The 27471-nt window shown below is 52.0% G+C and overlaps 1 protein-coding gene across 1 annotated transcript; it reads left to right on the plus strand.

Moving 5' to 3' along the window:
• The first annotated feature begins 793 nt into the window (after nt 1-793).
• On the plus strand, nt 794-15354 carry EEF1A2 (eukaryotic translation elongation factor 1 alpha 2). Its single transcript, XM_005524790.3, has 8 exons — nt 794-924; nt 2410-2632; nt 6706-6885; nt 7818-8114; nt 12205-12355; nt 13735-13991; nt 14079-14313; nt 15007-15354. Exons 2-8 carry the CDS (start codon nt 2489-2491, stop codon nt 15132-15134), a joined length of 1392 nt encoding a protein of 463 aa, XP_005524847.1. The 5' UTR covers nt 794-924; nt 2410-2488; the 3' UTR covers nt 15135-15354.
• The last annotated feature ends 12117 nt before the right edge of the window (nt 15355-27471 follow it).

A 27471-nucleotide genomic window follows, 5' to 3' on the forward strand; every position in this document is an offset into this window, starting at 1 on the left:
GCACCACTGGGGCAGAGCCAGGGATGTGGATCTGGTGGCCCCCTCCAAAGCCAGCCCTGTCCCTTCGCTCCCAGGCTGCCACGGAGAGTCCAAGTCCCCCTGGGCCAGCACTTCCATCATCTCCCCTGTCTTCCAAAAAACCCTTCCCTACACCTACCTGGCTTCCTCCCATCCCTCTGTCTCTAGTCTCTCCATCTCCTCCATCCCTTTGTGTCCCTCTCATGTCTTCATCTTCTGTCTCTCCTGTTTCTCCATCTTTTATCCTCCCATCTTTCCCCCATCCCTCTGTCTTACATCCTGCTGTTTCCCTCTGATTTCAGTCTTCCATCTCTCCATCTTCCCATCCCTCCATTTTCCACCTGTCCACCTCTCCATTTCTCCTCCATTTTCCCCATCCTTCCTTCTGCCTCCAATCTCTCCACCTCCCTCTCATGCCTTCATCTTCCATGTCTCCCATCTCTCCATCTTTTATCCTTCCACCTTCCTCCCATCTCTCCATCTTCCATCTTGCTGTCTCCCTCTGACTTCAGCCTTCCAGCCTTTCACCTTCCCATCCCTCTATCTCCCACCCCTCCATCTCTCCCCACCTCTCCATTTTCCCCATCCCTCCATCTTCCTCCCATCCCTTTATCTCCCATCCTTCCACCTCCTTCCCATCCTTACACATTCCCTCCCAGTCCCCCTTCTCTCCCGCCTCTCCCTTCTCCTCCTCCTCCTCCTCCTCGTCGTCGTCCTCCTTCTCCCGTCCCCCCCCGCGCCTCCTCCTCCTCCTCCTCCTCCTCCTCCCCCGCCCGGTACCGCATTGCCGTAGTGCGGGGGGGCCGCTGCATTGCGCTGCCGCCGTCGATAGGTGGGCCCCTCCCGCGGAGATAAAGCCGGCGGAGCCCAAGCCGGCAGCCTCTGGCCGCCCCGACCGCCGCCCCGGTAAGAGCTGCGGGACCCCGGCGGGATGGGGGGGACAGCCGGGATGGGGAGGGGGATGTCCTGCCCCAGGGGCTGCGGGGGATCAGTGCACCCCCCCCGTGTCTGGGTGCTGTCAGCCCCTGGGGTGGGGGGTACCCCGAGGAGGGAAAGGATGGGGCTGGACCATTCCTTCATCCCGCAGGTGCGTCTTCCCGCAGGTGGGGAAATAACACGCAAACCGTGGTGCTTCAGGACGTGAAAATCCTTCTAAATGTTGCGCATGAGGAGGAAAACCTGATAATCCCCCCCAGCTCCCCCCTCCCGCCTTTAGAATCATAGAATCCTCGAATGATTTGGGTTGGAAGGACCTTAAAGATCATCCCGTTCCAACCCCCCTGCCATGGGCAGGGATGCCTTTAGTTCCTTGGGGAAGGAATTTAAAAAATCCCCCAATTCCCAAAGCGCTCTTGCTTTGATGTCCCCCAGTGTGCCAGGGGTCTGCAGGGGAGAGAGGGACCCGCACCCAGGACTGGGAGCCCCGGCACCGAGCATCTCAGTGGAGCCGCAAAATGGCCAGATCCGGGCTGGCTGGGTTCAAGGGCAGGAGGGACGGGACAGCCGCCGCTCCTGCTGCCCAGGGAAGCTTCTCGCTGGGAATGTTGTCACCCGCATGACTGAATCGCTATTAGAGCAGCAAACTCCTCCTGACCTCCTTTACTTCTATGGGCAGATTCGTGAAATTGGATTTTATTAGACGTCAGATTAAAGCTCCTAATTGTGCCCGGTTTGTGTGCAGCTGCAGAGCCATGGCAACGCCGGGAGATGCCAGGACAGCTCCCCGGATATATCCGTTTGCGTTTTTAGCCTCCTCCCTCTGTTCCATCCAGTTTCAAGGCAGCAAAATGCAATAAACCCCCCAAGTGCAGGCTCAGAGGAGCCCCGCTGTTCGCAGCCCTGCTTGGGGGAGCAGGCGAGGGCTATTTTTGTGCACCCCATTTTGCAGACGCTCTGTTGTCACCTGAACCACAGTTCCCAGCTGGGGAGCGGTGAGGGCAGCCCGGGAGGACGGGCACCCTCGGCTCCTCCCAGGGCAGCCACGACATGGAGGAGATGCCCTCGGGTTTGGAAAGAGCGAGAAGGCAGCGGGAGCAGCCCAGAGTCGCGGGAAGGTTTTCCAGGGAGGAAGGGCACCTTCGAAGCATCGATGACGTAGCCCTGGGAACTGGGGGTCTCTGCGAGGGCGGTGGAGGGCAAGATGCCCAAAAACACGGCTCCTTGCCGAGACTTGGAGGCTGGACGTGGCCGCCCGAAATAGCCCGGCTGGCATCCCGGGGGCAGGCTGGCCGTGACCCAGCGCGGGCAGAGCTGCCAGACGAGGCCGGGCACCCCCGGGAGCGTGGTCCAGCGGGAAGGTGGGGCGAGGGGAGGACAGCCTTTCCCGAAGGGCTGGGCGAGGGGGATGGCACAAGGGGGGCTCTTTTGACTCGCCTGGCTCTTTCCCCGCAGCCTCCCCCAAAAGGCAGCCGCGTTCCCACCGCCCTCCCCAGCACCGCCCGCCCCGGCCAGCCCCGCGTAGCCCAGCAGCATGGGGAAGGAGAAGACGCACATCAACATCGTCGTCATCGGGCATGTGGACTCTGGGAAATCCACCACCACCGGGCACCTCATCTACAAATGCGGGGGCATCGACAAACGGACCATTGAGAAATTTGAGAAGGAGGCTGCCGAGGTGAGGAGCCCGCCCCTCAGCCTGCCCCCACCCCGCATTCCCACCCACGGGGATGCTCCTCACTGATCCCCGCCGGTATCCCGCAGGCAATATTCCCCTTTTGCTGGTGCTGCCCTTCTCTTACCTTCTATTTCTCCCTCTGTTCCCATCTATTTTTCTCCCTCTGCACCCCTGGGTCTTCCCGACTTCTCTGGCCTTGGGAAAATAGGCCATTTGGGCACTCGCCACCCTCTTTTCCGGAGCTGGGGGACTCCCTGCTGCCGGCTGGTAATGAGGGCAGGGGCACGCCGAGGTCTGCAGGATGGGCTAGGGAACCAGCAGTAATCGCTAGGATTCTGGAAGAGCCACAAACTATGGTGCTTCAAGGCATGAAATTCCTTCTAAATATGGTGCATGAGGGGGAAAACCTGATAATCCCTCATAGGTCAGGGCTGCCTGAATTTCACTCTGAAGCATCAGATCTCAGTGCCTGCCGGGGACAAGGTGCAGCATCAGCTGGACCACTGATTTGATCCAGTTGAAAAACCTCATTCCTGTTTTCTCCAGGCAGGTGGTCTGGTGTGTAGTGTGAGTGGCAGCCTGTGACACAGAAAACTGGCTGGAAATCTGAGCATTTAAGTTAAATTAAACCCTTGCAATGGTGGCATTTATAACGATTTTATTGTGCATATGTTTAGAAGCTGCCGCACAGCAAAGCACCACCCGACACCTGTAATGTGGCAAACCCCAAGATTAATGAGGAAGAAACAGTCTTGGGAAGAAAAATGTCAATTGGGAGTCCTGGCAAATTAATGATGGTAAATTCTAGAGATGTGGGTGAGCCAGGAACAGCCTGGCTGTGTTATCCATAGGGCAGGTCCTGTCACTCAAAATATAGCTTGTCGTCATCGCTCCGGGAATGCAGATATCCCTCCTTTTTTTTTATTTTCTTTTTTTTTTTTTCTTTTTCTGGTCAAGATCTCACATTTCATTGACCAAAAAAAAAAAAAAAAGGAAAGAAAAGATTTATAGAGCTGCCACTTTTGATTTCACATTTTGCTGTCTGTCTTAACCTTTTTAATTTTCCAATAGCATCTGAGCTAAATCCCTTGTTTTCCTGCCCCCCTTTCAACCTTTTTTTCGCATCCTTAAGCCAAAGAGCCTCTTCCTTCATACAAAATGATCCCTGTTCCCTGGTTTAAAATGATTGCTGATATCCTTCCATAAATCCCCCCTCCCTTTACGTATAAGATCAGATAAGACATGATAAGGTTATCGTCGATGTGATTGCAGTGATTTTAATTGAACAGACACTTTCACTGACTTGCCAGGATCTGCGGGCACCGGAGGCTGCTATTAATAGCCTATTGACTGAGCTTACAGACTCCATTTTCTGATGCAGGGCTGGGGAAGGGTTTGCTTCCATTAGGTGGCATTCACAGGAAATGGAGGCCTGCGTGCACCCAAAAGGCCAACAAAAAAACCCCAGGGTCTGTTATTTTATTTAAGAGAAAAGAGCGAGGATTTCTCCCTTTTATTTTTTTTTTTCTTTTGATTCAAGGGCAGAGGTAACAGCATCTCTGAAAGAAGAGTTGTCCTGTTTAAAAAAAAAAAAAACAAAAATGAAATAATCAGTGTTTGTGGCCTCCAGATAGAAAACTGTCCCTCCGCTGGGGTTTGATCAGGGAAATTCAGGCTATTTCTGGCACTGAACAGGGAAGGTATTGTGCAGAGCTAGATAATACCCTGGGTTTTTCAACACCAGCTCTGGGTAACTGAATACACCCCGTGAAAGGAGGGAAACTGTTTGCTGAATAAAGGATCTCATTTGTCTTTACGTTACGTGTGATGCCGAGCTCTGGGGGGGTCTCACACGTGATGAGCAGCTGGTTGTGTGTGTGGACATGGCTGATGGCAAGAAGGTGCTGATTCCCACTCAGCTGCTGTGGGAGAGCCAGGGGTCTACTCTGTGCCTGTTTCCCCACCCAGAAGGGAGGGAGTAGGCTGCTGATGGGGGAAAGGCTGTGGGATGTGCTGATTGACCTCCTGCCCGAGAAGAGCCCATTATTAATGCAGTGCACAAATGCTCCATTCCCTGATGTATCTCCATTTCCAGCAGTAAATGAGTGCACTCTGATGACTCCTCCCTCTTCCCTAAGGGGGAGTTTGATGTACGTGCTGGAAAGGGTTAACTTGGCCCCATCCCTGGAAGTGTTCAAGGCCAAGCCAGATGGAATTTGGAGAAACCTGGTCTAGTAGAAGGTGCCCCTGTCCATGGCAGAGGGGTTGGAATGAGCTGATCTGTGAGGTCTTTTCCAAACCAAACCATTTTGTGATTCTAAAATCCTTCAAGCTCCTGCTCTACCCCCTCGCTAAATCCAGTGTCAGGAAGATGCTCAGGAGCAGAGACTTGATTCTGGATTTTTCCATCCCAGTGAGAGCTCACAGCTTCCCAGCAGAGATGAGGCATCACCTCCTCGACCTGGCATCCCCTCTGAGGAGGGGAAATCTTACCCTTAGCTTTAGGATTTTGCCCATAATCCTCCAGAGCAAGCTGCAAAGTCATCGCAGCACTCAGCTGTTATGAAACAGGCTGTCACCATTAATTCCTTGTGCTGGCTGGGAACAGGGCTGGAGTGTGGGAGATGGAGCAGACCAGCCCCTGGGCATGGTGCAGGCAGGGCAGGTTTGGATGTGCTCTCTTTCCTGGGGAGGCTCAGCACTGGAGCATTTGGTATCTGCCAGCAGGAGATGCTTCTCTCTGACTGACAATGGGCCAGAAGAAAGTGTGATTGCAGGGAGTGGATGGATGGATGGATGGATGGATGGATGGAAACAGGGTATCACAACTCTGACCTTGTGGAGCAATAGGAGACCATTAAATCATCTGCAAATTACCTGAATTCCTTTCTCTGCCTTAAAACCCCTCTGTATCTGAGGCCAAGAGCTGATGGCTGCAGCCCATTTTAACCCCTTGCTTTGGCCAGGCTGCCCTGACTGCTCCAGCACACAGAGTGGTCAGCAAGGGTGGGCTTGTCCTGCCCCATCTCCACCTGGCAGGATCCAGCTCAGACTGGGAGCACGACCTCCACGCTGGAGGGAAATCCAGCTCCCCTGGTGCAGTGACGTCAAAGGGCTCCAACCCAGAGGAGAAGGCCCTTCGGAAGTGGCACTGTGGTTTTACCAGGGAATGTGCTTTATCACAGGGCAGGAAGATTTACTGGAGCCAATCTCCCCCAGCGTGATTTCCTGCATTACAATGTTGGCTGAGATTTTGGCCATTTGGCAGCGACAGTTGGTCTGGCTGCAGCTCACAGTAGCTTTTCCTGTGAATTTGCACACTCTGTGGCAAGAATCAATCACGTTTCTATTCTGCTCATAGCAACCAACTCTCATTTAATTTTCTTTTAACCCATTCCACCCCTGCCAGTTTTGGGCTCACTCATGTAGCAATGCCCTTTCCCATTAACCAGCTGCCTCACTGGTCTGAGTCATGGATTAAAATCACAGAATCAGAAAATGATTTAGGTTGGAAAAGTCCTCTAAGATCATCGAGTCCAACCAGCACTGCCAAGCCCACCACTAGACCACATCCTTGTGTGTGCATCTCTGTGAAACCATGGGAAATAAAACAAAACTCATAAACAGACATTTTTCAATAACTGCATTAGCATTAGGAAATGGGCTAAGTATATGAATATTGTCTCAGAGACATTTGGTGTGGCAAGAAGCAGCTTTACATGTTTCTGTACAGGATTTTCCAGCAGCAGGGCAGGACCGTGGTGTTTCATGGAGGAGACCTCATGGGTTGCTGCCTCCAGGTCCTGCCCACTCAGCCCCACTCATAGATTCACTCCATGGCTCTTCTTCCAGCCTCTCCTGCATCCTGTTGAGGAATGTTTTGAGAACAATATCTTCTTTCACCTGTATTTTTTAGTAAATAGACCACAGGTCTCACTGAATTTACGGAATTTTACCATTAAATGCTTGCAGTGTGACCCTGTGTGAGCTGGGGAAGTGCCTGGAGGGTGCGAGGCCACCACCAGTGCTGTGGGCTTGAGTTTCTCACTAGTTCTTGTCTCTGCATTGGCCAGATGGGGAAAGGGTCCTTCAAATACGCCTGGGTGCTGGACAAGCTGAAGGCCGAGCGCGAGCGTGGCATCACCATTGACATCTCGCTGTGGAAGTTTGAGACCACCAAGTACTACATCACCATCATTGATGCCCCTGGCCACAGGGACTTCATCAAGAACATGATCACTGGGACCTCCCAGGTGAGAGCTGGGGCCCAGGGCGTGGGGTGCTGCTGGAGATGGGAGGCTGAGGCGTGTTCACGAGCTCAGGGTCATGCAGGTGCTGTTAGAGTCCTTTAGGAGGCGGGGAGTTGAGAGAGCTGACATCGAGGAGTGTTCAGCAGGGTCCACCCAAGAGACTGGGCAGTGCCAGGGGACCCAGCACGCCATGGTCCTGCACTGGGTGTCTGGGAGAAAGGGTGTCCTTGGGCACAAAGAAGGGGCTTCTCCACCCCATTTCCACCCACGTGAGAAGGTGGGATGAACGTGGTTTGCCTGGGAGCTACAGGCCTTTGTGTGAGGGTATCTCCACATTATTTTAGCTTCAGCCAAATGAGGTATACAGGAAACTTCCAACAATCCACTAGGTTTTATTGGATAAAGGAGGCTCCACAGATCTTTTCTCCTTCCTTTTCCTCAAAATAGCTGTTTTTGTCCCACATAATATTGCCAAACCAAAGAGCCTACTCTTCCTGGGTAGGAATTGTGGGACATTCCTGCATCTCCCTGTGACTGATGGGCACTGGGTGAACCCCACTATGCCCAGGGAGATTTCCATTGAGGTACCAGTTGGACTGGGCATGGCTTTCTGCCAAACCCAGGCAGCTTCTGCTGTGTGTTCTTGGTACAAAAGTAATTTGGGGAACAGTTTCCATGGCTGGAGTCACACCTGTCACTCAGGGAGGTTTTTTGCAAGACTTCTGTAATGTCTGTAGATGATCCTGGTCAGAGTCCTGCATCCAGGAGGGATCCACACTGGTTTCTCACCCACAGTGCAGAACCATGTGGGGTTGGCAAGTCTGAAATAGCACAGCTGGGTCAGTTTTAAGGCAGATCAGCAGTGTTGTGGGTAACCAAAGTCCTCAGGGGTGTCACCAGGGCCGTGCAGCAATTCATTTGCTCTCTGCCCCCAGGCTGACTGTGCTGTCCTGATCGTCGCTGCCGGTGTGGGTGAATTTGAAGCCGGCATCTCCAAGAACGGGCAGACCCGCGAGCACGCCCTGCTGGCTTACACCCTGGGGGTGAAGCAGCTCATCGTGGGCATCAACAAGATGGATTCCACAGAGCCCCCCTACAGCGAGAAACGCTACGACGAGATCGTCAAGGAGGTCAGCGCCTACATCAAGAAGATCGGCTACAACCCGGCCACAGTTCCCTTCGTGCCCATCTCGGGCTGGCATGGAGACAACATGCTGGAGCCCTCTCCCAATGTAAGTGTGCCTTGTGTTACACTTCTCCCCCCACCCTGAGGACCCTGACCCAGGCTGAAGATGAACTCTGCTCTGCAAACATGTGCTGGCAGCACAGATGATGGGTCATGGAGCTTTGCTTGGGCCTGGGCAGGATGAATGGGCTCTCTGTTCATGGGTGCTGTGCCCTGGCCAGGCACCCCAGCAGCTAAACATGAGCATCTTCAGGAGGTGATCAGTCTGGCTTTGCTTCTGGGCTGGGATTTGAAGTTTTCACCTTGTCAGAACGCACGGTGACATTAGAGCAGCAATTGTCACTCAGCAGGAGCAGTGGGTGTGTTTTCAGGGCATTGTTTTCTGAGGGGAATTGCACAATCTGGGGTCAGGCTTGGAGCAGTTGCCACAGTGCAGCCAGGCTCCCTCGTGCTGGGTCTCAGGTTCCCTTTCCCATCGATGCTTTGTGTCACTGTGGGGGCCAAACCTCCACTTCCAGTGCTGGGATCTCACTCCTAAAGTTGTCTTCAGGAAGTACCAGGTTTCCCATGCCAAAACCACAGTTCCCTAGAGTATCCACTTGGGGCTGCTCCTTTTCCCATCGGTTTTCACTCCCTCTGTGGTGGGGAGACAAAGGCAGAGTGCTCTGGGTGGGCCCGTGCCATCATTTAGTACAGCAGAAGGAAGGGCTTAAGAAGGATGGAGGTTTTGGCAGACAGGCTGCCCAAATCACTTGTTATTCTGACACTGGTTTTGTTGGAGGAAAAGCTACCTCAGGGTTAGTCTTCTAAAGAAATAATGGGCTGGAAAGTTCTGACCAGAGGAAGGTCCCAGCTCTCCTGGTGACTTCTGTGTGACCTTGAGCAAGTTGCTGAGATCAGACACCCCAGGAATCTCTTGTGAAACCCATGGGAAATTTGATGCTTAGGGGGACTTCAGGACATCACCTGTGAATTAGGGCAGGGCTCTGTGATGGGGGAGGCAATCCATGAGTCCATCAGCAACGGAGGGAGGTCAGGGATCACAGGCCTGAGGAAGGAGAGTGCTGCAATGGAAACTCACACAGCCATGAAACACAGCTCCTGCCCTGCACAGGAAAGGCAGCTCCCTTGGGATGGCTTGGAAGGAAGGAATTATTGGGGTGCTTGGGAGATTCCTGTTCCCAGAGGAGCAGAGCTGGGATAAAGGTCAGTCACAGCCATGCCAAACCCAGCCCCGTGGTTCCTGGGTGCCTCAAATCCGGCAAGCTCCAAATGTCAGCAGCTGCTGGGCCGGGAAGATGATCCTGAACAATTCTCCTATAAATAGACAGCAGAGGGGAGGCATGGGGCAGGAGGGGCTTGGTGGCTCCCTGCCTCCAGAGGGGTCTCAGGGCAGGTTCCCAGTGTGATGTGCCACCTGAGAGAAGGCAGGGGATGAAACAACTCTGTCCTTTGTCCTAAGGAAGCAGCTGGCTCCTGGGTTCTGCCTGATCTAGGGAATTGGGAAGAAAACCTGGCCTGGTCTGGAACAGCATGAGTTCTGCTGGAGAAGGTTGAGGGACAGACTCCTCCTCATATTGCACCACCTCAGGGAAAGCTTAAGCAGGAACCTGGTGTAGATGTCTCTTCTCTCTTTCCTCTCCTGAAAAAGCTCTGATTATTTTCACTTGTAATTTCTGGACAGGTTTCACTGAAGCACAAGGCAGTCAAGTGACTTGTCTGTCTGTCAGGGGACTTATCAGAAAGTGGGGATTAGAGCCATGATGTCCCTGCAGCTCCTGTTGCCTCTGAGCAAGGAGGGTACATCAGGCTGGAACCGGCTCTGTGTGGGAGACTCCAGCCCACATCCCTGTTGCACAGAATCCCAAGGCCAACTGCAAAAAATGACAGCTGGGCTGTGCTTCCACCAAAGTTTGGCATTTGAGAGCTTTTTGGGAAGTGGGGTGTTCTGTGAAGCAGCTTTGTGATGCTCCAGCTGGCAGAACGGGGCCATTCCATGTGGTTTGGGAGACTTTCACCCCATGGGATGCTGCAGCCCAGACACACCCAGTGTCTGGTGGCAGGATGTGTGGTTGCCTGGGACTGCAGCCTCACCACTGGGGTGTGTGGTGGGGGTGCTGAGGTGCTCGTGGGCTGGGCCAAATCAGGGAAATGCACCTGCTTCATAAAGCAAACTTTGAGTGTAAAAGAGCTGGAGTTCAGCTGATATTTTGGGGAGCTGGAGGCTGTCTGCAGGATTTGGTCAGATCCTACTTTTGCCATAGGAGTGGTGGAATATGAGTTGGTCTTTGGGGAGCAGATTTGGGGAATACATGACAGAGGTTTTATTTGGGTGGCCATAGGAGGCAGCACAAACCAGGTTTTGCAGACGCTTTTCACCCTGAGGCCACGCTGAGGTTTTGCAGAGATTCATTCCCAGAAGGTGTCCAAGTTCATCTTTACCTGATTCTTGGCATGTCAGAAGTCCCCTGGAGAGAGGGATGGCTCTGGCAGCCGGGTGTCCTGGGCAGAGGTTGTTATTTTCCTGTGTGCCAGAGCTGTGTGGAGCAGAGGGACAGGATCTGTGGGCACTTGGTGGCCGTCATCCTCGAGAGCAGAGCCTGTGGGCAGGTGGCCACCAGGCAGCTGCTGGCACAGGTCCCTGCCTGGCGTTTGGGCCATGCGACAGCAGAATGGGGGAAGGTCTGAGTCATCCTGCACATCACACGAGGCTCCCTCACTGCCTGGATGGAGTTTTCATTTTGCCAAGCTGTTGCCTGGCTCTGGGTCTGGCTGCACACCGAGAGCTGCAGTGCCCTGGGAAGAACCCGCAGCAAAAGTCCCCAGGCTCCTCCTGCCACTGCCGCCAAGAAAGACAAGTGGTGTCAGACATGACCCCCTGAAGGTTATTTTCCTGAATGCTTTGGATGCAAGCTGAGTTCCCTGGCTGCATCCTGTGTTTCCCTCTCTCCTTCCCAAAGCTGGTGCAGATTGCAGGATAGGAAACCATAAGACTTGGCATAGCCACACCCTGCAGGGATTGCTGTGAAGCTGGGGGCACTTTGGGGGTCTTGCTTCACCCCAGCCCCCCATGCCCACTGCACTGCACTGGTGTTGGTGCTAAGGGAAAAAAGCCACATCCACAAAGTGTGTGATGGATTTGGGACACACAGGAAACATTTGACATTTGAGTGGGAAAATATTGTCTAACCCTCTCTGTGCAGAGGCAGGGGAATGGCCTTGCAGACTCTGATCTCTGCTTATTGTATTAGGGCTGTCTCAGACCAGGACTAAATTTGTCTTGCCAGCAAGCTCCAGGTGTTGCTACAACATCCAGATGTGCAGCATCACCCTAATAAAGCACTGCAGTTCCCTGCATTTAACCATGGTACCTCAGCACATTTCCACCACTCTGCCTCTTTTCTGGGAAATTTTTAGTTTTAATACCCACTTTAGGACAGGAGAATAGAACATCTGTGAAAAACAATCCTGTCTCTTGGCAGATGGGTTTCCAGCATCCTCCCAAGCCAGGGTTTAGAATCCCAACCCTGGAGGGGTGATAGCAGGAGTGAGTGAGGGGAAACATCTCTTTAGGGCTCACGTTGGAGAAGCTTGGACCCCAGGACTGAAGGTTGAGCACTTTGTAGCTGGTGCTTGGCTGCAGACCCTGTGGTCCCTGTGCTGGAGGCAGCACTCCTGGAGGGCAGGATCCAGGCAGCTGGTGCAGTGCCCATGGGCTGCTGTTGGAAGTGGGGGCTGTGAGTTTGCTGGCTTTAACCACTTCCATCCTTTTTCTCCTGTTAATGGATGTCTTGCTCATTTCTAGAAGAGAGAGGGAGATTGAGCAAAGTCTGCAGGGATGGTGGAGTGGAAGGAGCTCCCCAGCCCCTAGTAAAGCCAGGACATGGCAGGACTGACTTTATGAAGGTTGTCCTGGTGGGACATCTCTCTGGGCTTACCTCTGGGTGCTGAGGACAGGCACACTCAGTGCGTGTTGCAAGTGTTCCAGGCCAGGTTAGGTGGGCCTTGGAGCAACCTGGTCTTGTGGAAGGTGTTCCTGTCCATGGCAGGGGGGTGGAACAAGATGGTCTTTAAGGTCCCATCCAACCCAAACCATCCTGTGATTCTATGGCTCTCTGTTGCTGCTCTCTTCCCAGATGCCTTGGTTCAAAGGCTGGAAGGTGGAGCGCAAAGAAGGCAACGCCAGTGGGGTGTCCCTGCTGGAGGCCCTGGACACCATCCTGCCCCCGACCCGCCCCACAGACAAACCCCTGCGCCTGCCCCTCCAGGATGTCTACAAGATTGGAGGTGAGCTTTGCCACTCCTCTGCCTTAACCCGAGTCTTCATTCCACAGAAATTTGGGAATGACATTTCCAGGTGTTGGGAAGCTGGAGGGATTTGACTCTTCAAACCAGAGACGATGTTGGAGAAAAGGGTGGTAGCTCCTGGACAAAGACCCCATTATGAGCCTGGGCTGCCTGGGGTGGAGGTGGATGTGCCCAGAGGTGCCCAGGGACCAGAGAGGAGCAGCAGGTTTGTGAGCTCTCCCCAGGGAATACATGATGCCAAAATGGCTGCAAATTGACCCCAGAGGTCACAGCTGGCAAGCTGGAGGCAGCAAGAAACATTCTGTATCCCAGGTGAGAGACAGGACCAGCAGGGAGGGCCACTGAAGCTGGTGCATGGCAGCTTGGCTGTGACTTGCCCGAGCTTCCCAAATGCTGGTGTCCATCATCAGCACCTCCTCCTGCCAAGCTGTGCCAGCCATGTAGGGAGAGCCGTGGCTGACGCATGTCCCCTTCCCTCTGGAGAGGTGATGGGGACACTTTGCTCAGCTATAAATACCCTGTGAGCTCTCTGACCTGCTGGCATAAGTGGACAGCACTGCTGACTCCTTGGCTGCTGGATCAGGCAGGCACTGAGTTTTCCAGACCTTTCCCACCCTTTTCCAAGGACACATGCACTGCAGGGGTTGAACATGGGATTTTAGCAGGGTTTTTAATGCAGGCTGCTGTTGTTTGCAGTGGACATGAAAAGTGGTGAGCAGGTCTGTGTCCTCCTCTAGCTTAGCTGGGGCAAAGGGATCTGGTTTTACTGGCAGGCAGGTCCTTGGGGAGCAGAGGCACAATGAGAAGAGGGGAGGTGGAGGCAGAAGGGTGGATGTGGAGGAGCAAATGGGTCCAGCCTATCTCTTCAATCTCTTTTCAATGTTGTTTTTCTCAATAATTCTTTACCTGCCTCCAAGGGGAATTTTCCCAAAGTCTCTTGGTGACACAGAGTCACCAAGGTAAAAGATCCCAGATATTTAATGAGCCACCCTCATTCTCTGTCACAGCTGGTGGTGTGGCCACCAGGGATGTGGACAGCGTTGCACACATGATGGGATGTCCCAGTCCTCCACACCAGAGATGCCACAGCTGCTCCAGGAGAAGAACTTTTGGGGCATTGCTCAGGACTTTCTGACTATGGGTTACTTCTTTTTTACAGAACTTTGAGTTTTGTGAAAATCATAGTGATTTTCAAAATCCCTGTGTTTATCTGCTGAAAACTTGGGGGTTTTGGGCAAGGAGCAAACATACTTTGGTGACAACCACTGGAGAAATCTTGCTTTTGCTGAATGTGGGTTCTGGCCCAGGGACATACCAAGCAGATTGAATTTTGCTGCGCTCTATCCTTGTCTCCACAGGGATTGGCACAGTCCCTGTGGGCCGAGTGGAGACCGGAATCCTGCGGCCTGGCATGGTGGTCACCTTTGCCCCTGTGAACATCACCACTGAGGTGAAATCCGTGGAGATGCACCACGAGGCCCTGAGCGAGGCTCTGCCTGGGGACAACGTCGGTTTCAACGTGAAGAACGTCTCGGTGAAGGACATCCGCCGCGGGAACGTCTGCGGGGACAGCAAGTCGGACCCGCCGCAGGAGGCAGCGCAGTTCACGTCTCAGGTGAGCAGGACGTGTTGATGCCACCATGCCTGGTTTGCCGCCGTCCCCCTGCTCCCAGCCTTGCCATGACACTGCTCTGTCCCCCAGGTGATCATCCTGAACCACCCTGGCCAGATCAGTGCTGGCTACTCGCCCGTCATCGACTGCCACACCGCACATATCGCCTGCAAGTTCGCCGAGCTGAAGGAGAAGATCGATCGGCGCTCTGGCAAGAAGCTGGAGGACAACCCCAAGTCCCTGAAGTCGGGTGATGCAGCCATCGTGGAGATGATCCCTGGCAAGCCCATGTGTGTGGAGAGCTTCTCCCAGTACCCACCCCTTGGTAAGGGAATGGCTCTTTGGAGGTCTCCTGTGGAGGAGCATGAGGGCTCTGTGGGTGCAGAGCTCACACCAGACATGCTGAGTTTCTCCCAGCTAGATGGGGAGGGAGCCGAGGATGTTTTTTGCTCCCCCATATGCTGCTGAGCTGGGTCTCCAAAGGCTGGGTTTTCCCTCTGGGAGCAACAAGACCTTTGCTTTATGGTTGCTAAACCACGATAGTTTCTGAACACTGAAACATTTTCCAGTTTCCTCCTCTCTGCCCTGAAACAACTGGTCAGGAGAAGAAAGAGGGAAGTTTGTGCAGTGGAGGCCACCCTTAAATGCAGGGACGTGCCATGCTTGAGTTCTAGGATGGTTTGGGTTGGAAGGGACTTAAAGGCCATCTTGTTCCACCCCCCTACCATGGGCAGATACACCTTCCACTAGACCAGGCTGATGTTGCACATCTGGAATCTTCAGCAGTGCTGGGAGCTTGCAGAGAAGAGATGGGGTTTAACATTAAAAACCAGTAATTTAAATAGGGGGGAGCATCAGGACTGGCAAGAGTTGATAGCTCAGGGCTTGTCCCTGCAGGAACCTGCTCCAAGGGCATACACATAGCACCATGAGTGGGGGATGTAGATCCCACCCCCATCCTCCCAGAAGAGCTCAGCCTCGGTGTGTCTCTCTCATTCCTCCTCTCCCTGTCCCTCAGGCCGCTTCGCTGTCCGTGACATGCGGCAGACCGTGGCCGTGGGCGTCATCAAGAACGTGGAGAAGAAGAGTGGTGGGGCTGGGAAAGTCACCAAGTCTGCCCAGAAGGCCCAGAAGGCTGGCAAATGAATCGTGGGCTCCCAGTGCATCGCGCAGAAACCATCCCTGACACCAGGACGCTGCCACCGTCTCCCCCGGGCGCACGTGTGCACATCAGCTTGTAAGAGTTTATATGTCAACGACTGGATGCTCACCATTAAGGTCCAGTGGAAATTCTTTAAAAGGAAAAGCATGTTCCAGCGTTTGTGAGGCTTCATGTTAATTTTACCAATAAAACTGGTACAACATCCACAGTGGAAAAAAAAAACAAACAAAAAAACCCAACAAACCAAAACCAGACAAACTGCCCCCCCCCAAAAAAAACCAAACAAACCAAACCAACCAACCCAAAAGGTGTGGAGCTGTGTGTGTGTGCATCTGTTACTGACAGGGGCTGGGCTGGCTGGGGGCTCTGTAGTCTCACTTAGAGCAGATGGTGGGGATGGGCACAGGAGGGCCTGGGATGGAAATAAGGAGGAAGGAGGACAGCTGGGAGCCCGTATTCAGGGTGTCAGCCAGCACTCAGCCCTTCCCCAGCTTGCACCCCTTGACCCAAGTGCTTCCCCCAGCCTGAAGCAGAGACAGCTCTCACAGCAGTTTTGAGGGTCTCCTTAACCAGCTCAAGCCTCTAAAATAATTTTCCAGAGTCTTTTTAATACTTTTTTTTTTATGCAAAACAGCTTAAATTGAGCTCCTAGAGTTATGCCACTGAGAGAAAGGAAAATAGGGCACCCCCTGTCTCCTGTAAGGGTGAGCAGCATCACTTTGGGTCTTTGTCATTCCCCATCATGTTGGGAGCAGTGGTTGAGACAGCTGCTCTGCTTTGTGGCATCACCCATCCATGGTGGATCCCCCAGCCCTTTCCAAATAACACAACAGGAACATTTCTTCCTTACTGACACCCAGACATGACTCAGGTCTCACAAGAAGCCCTGAAACTCATGGTCTTCACCCAGGGCAGTGTCTTGACTCTCATCACAGTCCAGGCAAGGTGTGCAGCTCTCCCAACTCCCCCCAGTGCAGCTGTCCTAGTCTGAGGGGTTTTGGTTGCTGGGTGGTTGGGATTGACCAAAAAGCATCAGCCAGGAGCTGTGAGGGGGACTGAGTGGGAGCACCGAGTGTGAGGAGGAGCAGTAGGTGGTACAATGGGGTGGGGAGAAGGAGGGAGGCAGTGTGAGAGTTGTGATTCCACTACATCATTCCGGGGATGTTTCCAAGGGACGTTTCCTCCCTGAAGGAGGCATTAGCAGCATGCTGGGGCATCCTGAGCTTGTCTCTGCCCATGGCTCGGCTTTCAGGAGGAGACAGTGCTGGGAACGTGGCCCTACACCCTCTCTGCGAAGGGCAGCATCATGCGAGGCCCTTCCCAGGAGAGCTCCAGAGACACAAATATCATCATTACTGTTTGTGTCACAAAGCCCTTAATGATCCTAATTAACATCTGATTCTCTGCAGTGCTGAGTGTCCCCAGGCAGAGCCTCAAGGAGCTGACATGCAGCTGAATTACAGAGAGCTCTGCATGATCTCACCCTGCCTGCTCCCCCAAAACTCTCCCCATCCCATGTTCGCATCACGGACACGGACTGGCTCCCTGGGCCAAGATCCCCAAACCTGTGCACAGGCCACCCAGGCTCCTCACCCCTCTCCACACACCCCACATCCACCAGCTTCATCTATAGAAAACTATTTGATTCCCAAGGTCTTTGCAGTGTCTGGGCTCTCTGAAGTGCCGTGTCCTTGGCATGCCACAAATTGGAAGGGGATCTGGGGATCCCTGCAGGCACAGCACAGCCACAGGAGAAGGCTGTTCTCCCACTGATAGTTTAATCTCATCTTCCAGCTCCTCCTGCATTTCCCAGCTCCTAAGGCATGTTTTCCCTGAGACAGCTTGTGCCTCTTCCTGGGTATTTCCAAGCAGGAGAACATCCTCATGTGCATGATCTTCCTGCATCCTTAAAAGCAGCAGCTTCAGGAGTTCATGTGGAAATATCCCTCCCACGCTGCTCAGGAACCTCCAGCTCCCTGGTGCCCCATGGAAGCAGCCCCTGGCACAGCAGGAGTGGGGACAACCGTGGGGTCAGGTGGGGGACAGAGAAGAGCAGGCGCAAAGTCTGCACCTCTCTCGCTATTTTAAAAGCAAAAACAGGCTTGACAAAACCACGGCTACGTTTCCATAGAAATATGCCAGGGGAGCTGTGAAAGACACTCTGGTAGCACTGCACAAGTGGTGAGGTAATTAATGATAGAACTGCAGAACAGCAAAAATATAAACCCCAGAGGATTTAACTCAGACTTGCTCATGGCTCAGAGCTGGGCCAAGTTTCCAGCCTCAATTCAATGTGGGTTGGCACCCCAGGTGATCTGCAGGAGCAGAAAGAAGAGATGGTGCCTGAAGTGAGATCTCAGCAGCAACAGCATCCCTCATTTTGGGAGGTCTGGGTCAGGATCCTTAGCAAGACAGAATGAACAGAAATAGTGTTATTTAAACCTACTTCAAAGGATGAGGTTCCAAAAGAAAAATATGCTGAATTTCTGAGCATCTCAACTCGGTATCAATGAAGCCACAACCTGCCTCCAGCTAAACCTTGGGTTTGAATCCATTGTGGATCTGTGTTCTGGGATTGGATCAACAATCGCTGCCTGGCCCCACAGGGCTTGCAGGCACACAAGCAATGATGCCCTTAGTTTGACATGATCCATTCTGGGATCCTACCAAAATGATAAACAACCCAACAGCCCCCCAAACTTGACCACGGGTGGATTTTGGCAAGCCTCGCAGTGAGCTCAAGCTGATTTTGGAACCATCAGCACTGTGTCAGAGCAGGTGGGTGTGTGTGACCCATGGCAGGTGACAGAACTGTGGTGGTGAGATGGATTTTAAAATGTCAAATTCTCCTCTAATTCCTCCCTGCCATGTCCAGGTGTGCTGGGACGCCACAACCCAGAGCTCAGAGGCATATTTTCATAGCAACTTTTATTGTTTTTGAGTCATTTTCCACCCCAGTCCTCCCTGAAGGCATCGCGGTGGCTGATCCCGTAGCAGCCTCATCGGTGCCATCTCGTGGAAACAGGTTCAAAGTCCTCCTGGAACAGCTGCCAAGCAGAGGAAGCCCAGACCCACGTCCCTCATCCCGGCAGCACGGCCAAAGCAGAAGGAATAGCCTCGGGAGATGCAAAGTGCTTATTGCCGTTTCTTTGGGGACCGGAATTTGCAAATGTGATTGTATTTCCTGAAATTTAAAGCTGGCGGAGGGAAAAGTACTTGAGGTTGCAGGAAAGTCAAAAATCTTTAGGACTGGCTCTGCTGTACAGCTGGGGACCAGCTCTTCAAGAGGAGAGAAGCCAATGGGCCTGGAAGAGGAGGGAAGAGGAAGGAAGGGGGTGTGGGTTGGATGTGAACCCACTTTCCAAAAGGAAATCTCCACGATGCAGCGCAGCCTGCGCACAGCATGGCTCTGATGCTTTGGTAGGGGTTCCTGATGGAGAAGGGAAGATCCCACGAATGGGACCATCCTTTAGGTGTGAATGGACACCTCTGGCAAACCCCACACTCCTCTTGTGGCATCCACTGGAATGAGCAACGAGTACTTCTCCTTTCCCACCTCTACCCTCGTGTCTGGCTGTGTGCTGTTAATAATTTAAAGTAAGTTTTCTTAATCCACTGGAGCTGATTGGCTGACTCAGCAGGCGTTTGGGGCTGCTCTAAAAAATTTATAAGGCTTTTGCAAGATTGCAAGTGGAATCCAGGCTGCAGATGCTGAGCTGGGGGAATTTGAACCTCCTGCTGCCCTTCTGCATTGGAGGGGAGTTGAGGCATCAGCCACAACCCCTTGCCAGTCTGGGCAGGTCCCTGCAGACCCAGCACAGGCCACACATCACTGGCACTCAGAAAACCTCTTCTGTCAGGGCAGTTCTCCTCCCATGGCTCCATCATCTGTCACCAGATTTTGCTGAACCTTAACCCCATGCAGGCAGTGAGGTCCTGCCTGTGTCACACTGACTCAAAAGTCTTGGTGACATCTGAAGCATTTGCACAACATTTGAAAACACATCCCACTGGGAGAAGAAAGCAAACAAAGGTCTCCTGACCACCCATTCAATTTTTTCTGCCTTTGAAACCAATGTCACTGACTGCCAAGGAGGCCAAGGTGCCATTCAGCCCAGAATTCCCAGAGGACATCACCCAAGGGGGTCCTGCCATCACCTGCTAGTGATGGAGATGCTGAATCATCTGTGGTAGCGATGGGAATGATGCACATGCAGCACAAAGTGACTATGTGACCTCAGAAAGTGACTTCATCATGAACCGATGTCTTTCCTTGTGTCTCAGCAGATACATCTCTTCTCCTTGGGCAGCTGCACAGCACATTTCCCCTTGCAAAGCTGCACTGCCACTGGGCAGCTCTCCATCCACCCTTGGTGTAAGTCACCTCTGCTCTGCTCCCCAGCCCAAATGTCTGGGCTTGGCCTCTTTCCTGAGCAGATCTGCATGATGTTGGGCACCCAGATCAGAGCAGACGGGGTTGGGGCCATCCCCACAGCCTGGGCAGTGCCTGGCCCAGTGAGGATGAGTTCTCCCTGGGTTTGTATCCTTGGAGCTGGACACAAACCCCTCAGACTAAACGTTCTTGGGAAATCGAGGATGGGCCAGACCAGAAGCTGGGGAAAGGGCTGACCAGGGCAGGGAACATCCCACGTCTGGGTGGGTCTCATCTCTCCATCCTGCTTCCATTGCACTCCCTTCACCAAGTCCATCAGCCACCCTTGGCTCCAGAGGTACAAATTCAGACAGGAGGGTGAAAAGCCAGGCTCTCCAACATTTTGCAACATGCCACAGGCCAAACCTGGGAGCTTTTGAGTATTTTCCTTTAACCACCTCCCTCTGCATTTCCCCAGTTTGAGATCCACATTTTCAGGTGCATCTGCAGCCAGGGGAACACAAAGCAGCAGCTCTGGCCAGGGCAACGCACCACATCTTGTCCTCCTCTTGGGCTGTTCTTCACCCTGTGCAGGGATATTGCTGAGCTGAAGAGAAACTGGAGCTGTAGCACAGCCCAGGGTGAAGCTCTGGGCCAAACCCTCCCTTCTGCCTCGTGTACCATTTGGCCACTGCTCTGATGTTTTATGGAGAGGTACTGCAGCATCTTGAAATAACTCATTCCAGCTCTGCTCACAAACACTCTTTTGCTGCCTACAAATTTAGGATGGCCTGGTTTTGCTTAGTCTAAATGATTTGTAATCACCCCGAGTCTGGCACTGTTCTCATGTCTTATATCTTAATGCTCTCTGCAGTGCCGGCCAGCCCCAGCCGAGCACTCAGAGTGATGAGTCTGGAGGCAGCCAGGCGTTGGGACAGGGACACGAGCAGGGGAAAGAGAGGAGGACAATCCCCAAATATCAGCCTTGTGGGGATGCCGTGGCTGTGACGGCACTCACTGGGCACAGGCTGCGGATTTCTGAGCCGGGTTTTGGTGTGGGGCAGGAGTGCAGGGGTGTCTGCGCCAGCCCCGCCACCTCTCACACATCAGTGCGGCGAGAGGATCCTCTCCAACGCTTCCCAGCTCCAAGGACACAGCGTGGAATTGTGCTCCAGCACCTCCCTGGAGGACTGCGGTGACAGGCGAGGGCGGCTGGTGGCAGAGGGAGGTGGCTGTGATGGATGGGGCCGCAGCTCCGAGGATGCTCCGAGCGGTTCCCAGCAGCCGCGGCTGCCAGGGAAGCGCTGCCGCAGCTCCGTGGCTTCGGTGTCCTCCCCGCCATCAATCTCCACGGGGAATGTGCCCAGAGTGGGGACAGCGCGGGGTGGCCGAAGCTGAGCACATGTGCAGGTGGAGCTGGAGCCCCTCTCCGGGCAGCTGGCAGCTCCTGTCTGGCTGCAGACACGGCTCAGCTCCGCGGCTGCCTCCCCGGCCCTGCCCGCACGCAGAGATGCTGAATGAGAGGTTTTGAGGGCAGAGCCGGAGCCTCGGAATGCCCAGAGGACAGGAACAGCGTGAGCAAGGCAAAGCTGCGAGAACAAAACAGGGGTTGCATGAAAATCAGGCTGTAAGTGAGGAAATGCCACCCTGCAGGCACAGCACCCGCATTTTTGCCTGGGGGAACGTGCCCAAAGCTTTTGATCCTGCCTTGTCCCACACCCGAGATGTTTAGCAGGTGCTTCCCACACGGGATGCAAAGTGAGCCCTCGAGGAGGGAATTTCACGATCAGTAGAGCCAGGAGTGTTCGTTTTCCCATGGATTTATGTTTCAAATAATGTCCTGTATGTTCTCTGCTGTCCATTATTATCGTGTCCATGCATCACCATTTCCTGCAGAGAGGAGATTTCTGTCTTCTCTCTCATCACATATTCTCACTCAAAGCAATCTGAAATTCCCCCCTATCTTTAATAAAGAAGATAAAAATTGCCCAAAAGCTCTGCAGTTATTAAAGGAGGGAAGAGATCTGCAGATGCACGTACACCAGCTTTCCTTAAGACCTCAGGTTAAAGATAAATAAATCATAAACTCTTGCCCTTTCACATTCTTTTGATTTCCCAGGTGTCCAGGCTGAAAGGCTGAAGAAAGCCTGCAGCAAAAGCCCACGGTGCAGAGGAACCACGAATTTAGTTACTTCAAGAGTTTTCCTTTGCAGATGACACATGGTATGCTGTGACAGAGGCAGGAGCATGGAGACAACCACGTCTGCCTGGCAGCTTCCCAACAGAATACTTCCATTTTTTTAACCTGAAACATGGATCAAAAGCAACCCTCATAACTAAAATCAAAATCTAATATGCTTTCTTTATTGAAATGGAAAAAAATTGCATGGAAAAAAATAGAAAGCAGATTTCTTTTAAAATTTGGAAGGATTTCTTTTCATCTTTCTCCATAATGTAGAGGTAAAGTAATTAGCCTTAAAGCTTTTCAGTATTTTAGTAATTTGGTTTGGTTTTCTTACTTGCCAAATCTGTAGATTTTGACATTTTAGAAAAAAAGAAAAAAAAATCGTAAAAAAGAGCTTTTGCTCAAAAAAAGAAAATATTTTTTTCTCCATGGAGGTTTAGAGCTTTTGCATCTCCTCATGCTGCTGGCAGGGACCCTCCCAGACAGTGCCTTCTACCCCCCTTCCCTGCTCTTCCCTAAGGAACACCCCATCCCTGGGACAGGATCAGATGGGATTATCTCCTTCAGAGACCTCTGATCCAGCACAGCTCCCCACGTGCTGTAACCCAAACAGAGCTGGAACCCCTCTCACATCCTGCCCCAGCATCTCCTGCCCCACACACCAACACCCCTTTTATGCCCCCAGCACCGACCAAGCTTGGGCTCTAGAAGGTCCCTCCCAACCCAGGACACCTGGGACCATTTCGAGCCTGTTTATTTGAGCTGGTTTCCCTTCTATGTCAGGATAAAGCACAGAGCAATCTGATGTGCCCCTCCTTGCAGAGATGATGTGTCAGAATCAGCTATTTCAGTATGGGCTTGTTTCTTTTGGATGACAACCTCCAGTCCCTAAATATTCATGCAGGTTTTGATTCAGCTTTGAAGTCGGTGGGAGGCAGGTGCTTGAATGGGAACAAAGCACCTAATGGGCTTTGTGGGACTGGGCTGCAGCCAGGATGCAGTTATGGTTCTGGGAGGTGCTTTACTGGGAGCAGAGCCAGTCCTGAGCTGGATTCCAAGCTCCTGAAACCAGGCAAGGCTGGGAGAGCTCCCAGGTGAGACCAAGTTTAGTTTTGTTGCAGTTAGCTGTGTGCTGTGGAGAGCACAGCGCTGGTTTGGAGACACTGGAAAGGGGCTCTTAGTGGGAAGGCTTCTCCATCTCTGGGTGGTCATCCCCAAGGAGCTTGTGGTGGCCATCAGGGTGTGCGAGGAGGTCCTGGAGCAGCCTTGTCCTGGGGGATGAGGTCAGGGAGCACTGAGGTGACAGCAATTTGACAGCGTGGCTTTGGTCCTTGTGGGTGCAGGAGGAGGTGGAAAGCCAAGGAGGTCAGGAGGAACAATGTGAGCACTGGGAGACATGAGGGATGACTAAGAGAGCTAAATTTACAGAGTCTGGGAAAAGGAAGGATCAGGGGCAACTGTGGTCATGGGCTAAAAATACCTTCAAGGTAATAGTATAAATGAAGAAAGGGAATTACACGTGATCCCAAAGGAGGGGAGGGCAGGAGAAGGAGCTGGAGGGCAATGACGGAATCATGGAGAGTAGAGATGGGGAAGGAGACCTGGCCAGCGGGGAATTTGCCAGGAGAAGGGTCTGTGCAGAGCAGTCTAAAGATGACAGGGAAATGGGCTGGCTGCTGGTCCCTCTATGACTTACTTTCAGCTTTGTGGGTGCTCTGAGAGTAGTGCAATTTAATTCAATAGAATTTGCCTTAATTTTGCTTTTTTCCCCACTTGTTTCTCCTTCAACATGCCGAGTCAAGCAGCTGTTCTTTCCAGAAACCAGTTTTCTTTAGAGTCAGGCCTCCACAGCACAAATTAATATTTAGACCTCAGCAATTTTAATCACCCTTAGAAAGGAGGAGCATAAATTTCTGGTTAAGAATGGAGCATGTGTGTCTCACAAGTCAGTTCAGTGTAACTTGGGGAGATTTCTGTTCATACAGTCAGACACTTCCAGCTGCAGCTCTAGCTGATCTCATACAGCAGGATTTGTCCCGGGTTTTTCTGGAGCAGCCTCCAATGAGGTCGGTGCTGTCTAAGCACAGGGCAGGAAGATGGATGGTGGCACAGAAATTTTGCATCCAATAAATATGTAATATAAAATAAGCAGCTCTGTCAGCAGCAGCATGAAGGGAGCCTGGCTTCTTCTTATCAGCATGTTGCTTGCAAATTCTGATTGAAGATTTTTAGTGGCTGGGAGGCGTGGCATCCTCATGGGCACCTTTTCCTGTGCCTGGTAAAGAAGAGAATAAAATCCCCTTTGAAGGGGGAAGAAGGAATCATTGGGGAGCCTCTGTCTATCATGGCTTCTAGTTTTGATGAAAATTGATAGAAACGTAATTAGCATTGAAACTGGTGACTGTCAGATTTGATCAGAACTGGAAAACCATCTGGCTCATCTTCATTTCAGGTGATTTAAAAAAAAAGCTGAAAAAAATCAGTGCTGAAACTGTGGTTGTGACTGATTGCCAAAAGCAGCTTTGCTCTCTGCCCAGTTTGGACCCTCTTGCTCTTGAGGTGGCCCTTCTGCACCAGTGTCCTCACCACCCTGCAAACACTCTGCAGCTGTGCCCACATCTCTTCATCCCAAATGTGGAAGCTTCCACTGAGCATCGCCTTCTATTCTAGCCAGAAATGTCACACTCACCTTTCTCCTTTGGAAATATGTAGATTTCTCCATTTGTGTACATGAATTATCCCTCCTACAGCTTTTTTTTCCCTCAGGGCTCCACCTTATGCTGGGGAAGCATCTCCTTCCAGGTCGAGTTCCTTGTATGAACCAACCTCTCTTGGGTCAGGGCCACTGGTTTCAACGCCAAAACTGATTTTGCATGTGTTGGGAAGAGTCAAGCAGGGAAGAGACATGAATAATCAATAGACAGGGGCTCTTGAGGGCTGTTTTCTGCTCGGAGAAGAGGATGGGGGTGGTGGGAGGTGAGGGGGAGCTGAAGCAGAGCGAGATGGGTGGACACTGGGTGCAGAGAGACCGAGCTGTTAATGTCTTTTCCCTTGGCAGGTTAGTGTTGCTGGGATGTTGCAGCATCCTGTACAAGGGGAGGTAAAGCCATCTGCTCTAGGGTTTGAAAATAGCTCTGGGAGAGAGCTGTGGGTGACAAAACCCAAGCTACGGGTAGCACAGTTCACACAAACCACCAGCTGGGTGGGGATGGAGAAAGGGCTCTCGTTCAGTGTTTCAAGCAGAAATTTATCCCTGGAGTCATTCTACATATTTCACACCAGTCATTTCTTACTACATCTCAAAAATCGCCAGGGGACGGGCATGGACTTCCTGTATCTTAACATGGATTGATGGATTTCATCCTACCTTCAGGGTCTAAGCTATCTGCCATGGTGTTTATGTTTTAAAGCCATCACCAGTGTTGAAAGCAAAGGACTGACTCAGTAATTCTGTTTATTTGTGGAGACATAATGTCCTTGGATCAGATAAAAGCACCTTCCCACTGCTGCTTTTATATACCTCATTAATTCCCAGTGTTAATGGCTGTGTCTTGTCTTCTGCCACCCAGCAGAAGTGGCACACAAATGACTTCATCTCCAAAATCACCTCCTGCAGGCTCCATGCAGAACATCACAGCTCAGTGTTGTGTCCCAGCTGCTCCCCAAGAGTGCTGCTCCACTCAGGGCTGCAGCTGGCCAGGCACTGGGGACGGGATCAAGGCTCCTGTGAGTGCCATGGGGGGATGGAAAGGGGAGAGCCATGTGCCATGAGCACTCAACTGCAACTGGCACCGCCAACCCATGCAATATTGTAAGAAAGGAGTTAGAGATGCCCTAAGAGTCCAAGGTAAACAGAAAGAAGGGGTGAGGTTGGAACATGCCTTCATCCACAATATCAGTCCTTTTCCACCTCCCAAAGACCACTCTGTTCACAAAAGGAGGCAATCCTTGATGCCACTTGCTCTTGGCCTTGCTTGTCTTTGAGGTTTTGCCTCCCTCCTAGTGAAACAACAATCCCTGACAGTCCCTACCACCACACCGTGCCTTTCCTCAGCCCACCCATGACTTGGAGAGGGGAGAGCCCACCCCTTCCCTTTCCCACTCCTGATTTCTGGTGGTCTCAGAGATGCAGGATACCCAAAGCTGTGCTGCAGTGTGACACTGCAAGTGACCAACTAATTAGGCAAAGAGGAGTGCATTGAATTTAGATTCTTCTTTAGGGCTCACAGACTATTTGTAATCTTGAATTTGTTAATTGAAAATTGCTTCCTTTGTTTGTTGTTGGCCTTTTTGTGGAGGGGGATATTTCCTGCTTTGGGACTGCGTCACTGGATCTATAATAATGCACTTTGTACATTAGTGCCAGGCACATTGGTAATTGGCCACCCTATTAAAGAACACTAATGATCTTACAAGTGTTCACAAATAATGAATAGAATGGCCCCTCATTGAATTGAGCAATTTATTCGCTGACATACTTGCAGATCTGTTTTTCCAGTATTTAACCCAGCTTTAGTTTTCTGCCTGCCTTGCAGAGATGGCTTCTCTTTCAGCCATGTGTTGGAGAGAATATGGGTCACAGGAAACATTCTGTTCATAAAAAATGTAGGGCTGCTCCACGCTTGCTCTTCTCTCAATGTGCATGACAGGATTTGGGGAGTGAGAGGCAGCAGCTTTAATCTCAGTTCTACTCTTATCCATTAGTTCTCACTGGGATCCTCCTGAGAAATTAGGAGAGGACCAAAAAGCCAGGATTTAAGAAGTGCACTCTGAAAGGTTATGTTGATTTTCTCATTTACATATGAATTTCAGGAAAAGCTGTTTTTCCAACAAAACCTGGCCCTGGGTGGCTCCTGCAGCCATAAAACTGGGGGCCACCATTTTTCTGCTTCCCTACTAACATTGTGTTGAGGTATTTGTGATGAAAGGAGCAGCTTACCTGAGCTTGCAATTTAATTTACATACAAAAAGTTTTGTCCTAAAGCCTAGTTCTATTTGCAAAGAACACACTGAAGTGCACAGTTTACAGATCACCTGTGATTTTTTGGGTTGTAAGAGATAGAAATGTCACTGGGAAGGAGTTGATTATCTTGGGCTTGATTTTATTTGATTTCAGATCTTCTCATTGCACTGCAAAGAACCCTTTCCATGGAGAATAATTATGTGGGGCAGGCACCTCAGTCCTATCTTCTGCAGTCTGCCTGTCTTCTCCTGAGTCCAGTGAAGGTGTGTCAGAAGGAAATATTCCTTGGGGCAGAATCCAGCCGTGGTGTAAGAGGGGAATAGTGGGGTGTTAAAGAACTGATTTGGATCAGCACATCTGGAGATGGGCTTTCTGTGCTGGGAGCTTGGCTTCTGAGCAGCTTGGTGACCATGTCATGATGCAGTTTCAGCATGAAAGCTGAATTTGGGCATCCAAGATGATAGGTTGGGCTTTTGGGAAGCATGGAGAAACGGAATGAGTTTGGGATTTGTGGAGAGGTTGAGCAGGTCTGTGTCTGGGTGGGCTCATGGAGATGGGGCATGGATCGGGTCCCTCCTGTGAGTGTCTGCACCCATCCCTCGCTGCCAGAGGGACGACAGCGATGGGCATCCCATCGGGGGGTGCTGCCCAGCCCTTCCCGGGGCTCCGTGGTGGTTTTGAGGGGGGTGCCAGACCCTGCTTTGAGGAGCAGACACTGGGTTGGGGGCAGGGGGAAGATGTGTCTTGATCAGAGGGTGGGATGTCGGACCCTGCTTTAGCGGGGACCTACGTTCGGGGCAG

The sequence above is a fragment of the Pseudopodoces humilis genome, chromosome 19, assembly GCF_049639895.1.
Source record: "Pseudopodoces humilis isolate 2021_Gansu_Grassland_sample_001 chromosome 19, ASM4963989v1, whole genome shotgun sequence".
Classification (NCBI taxonomy): domain Eukaryota; kingdom Metazoa; phylum Chordata; class Aves; order Passeriformes; family Paridae; genus Pseudopodoces; species Pseudopodoces humilis.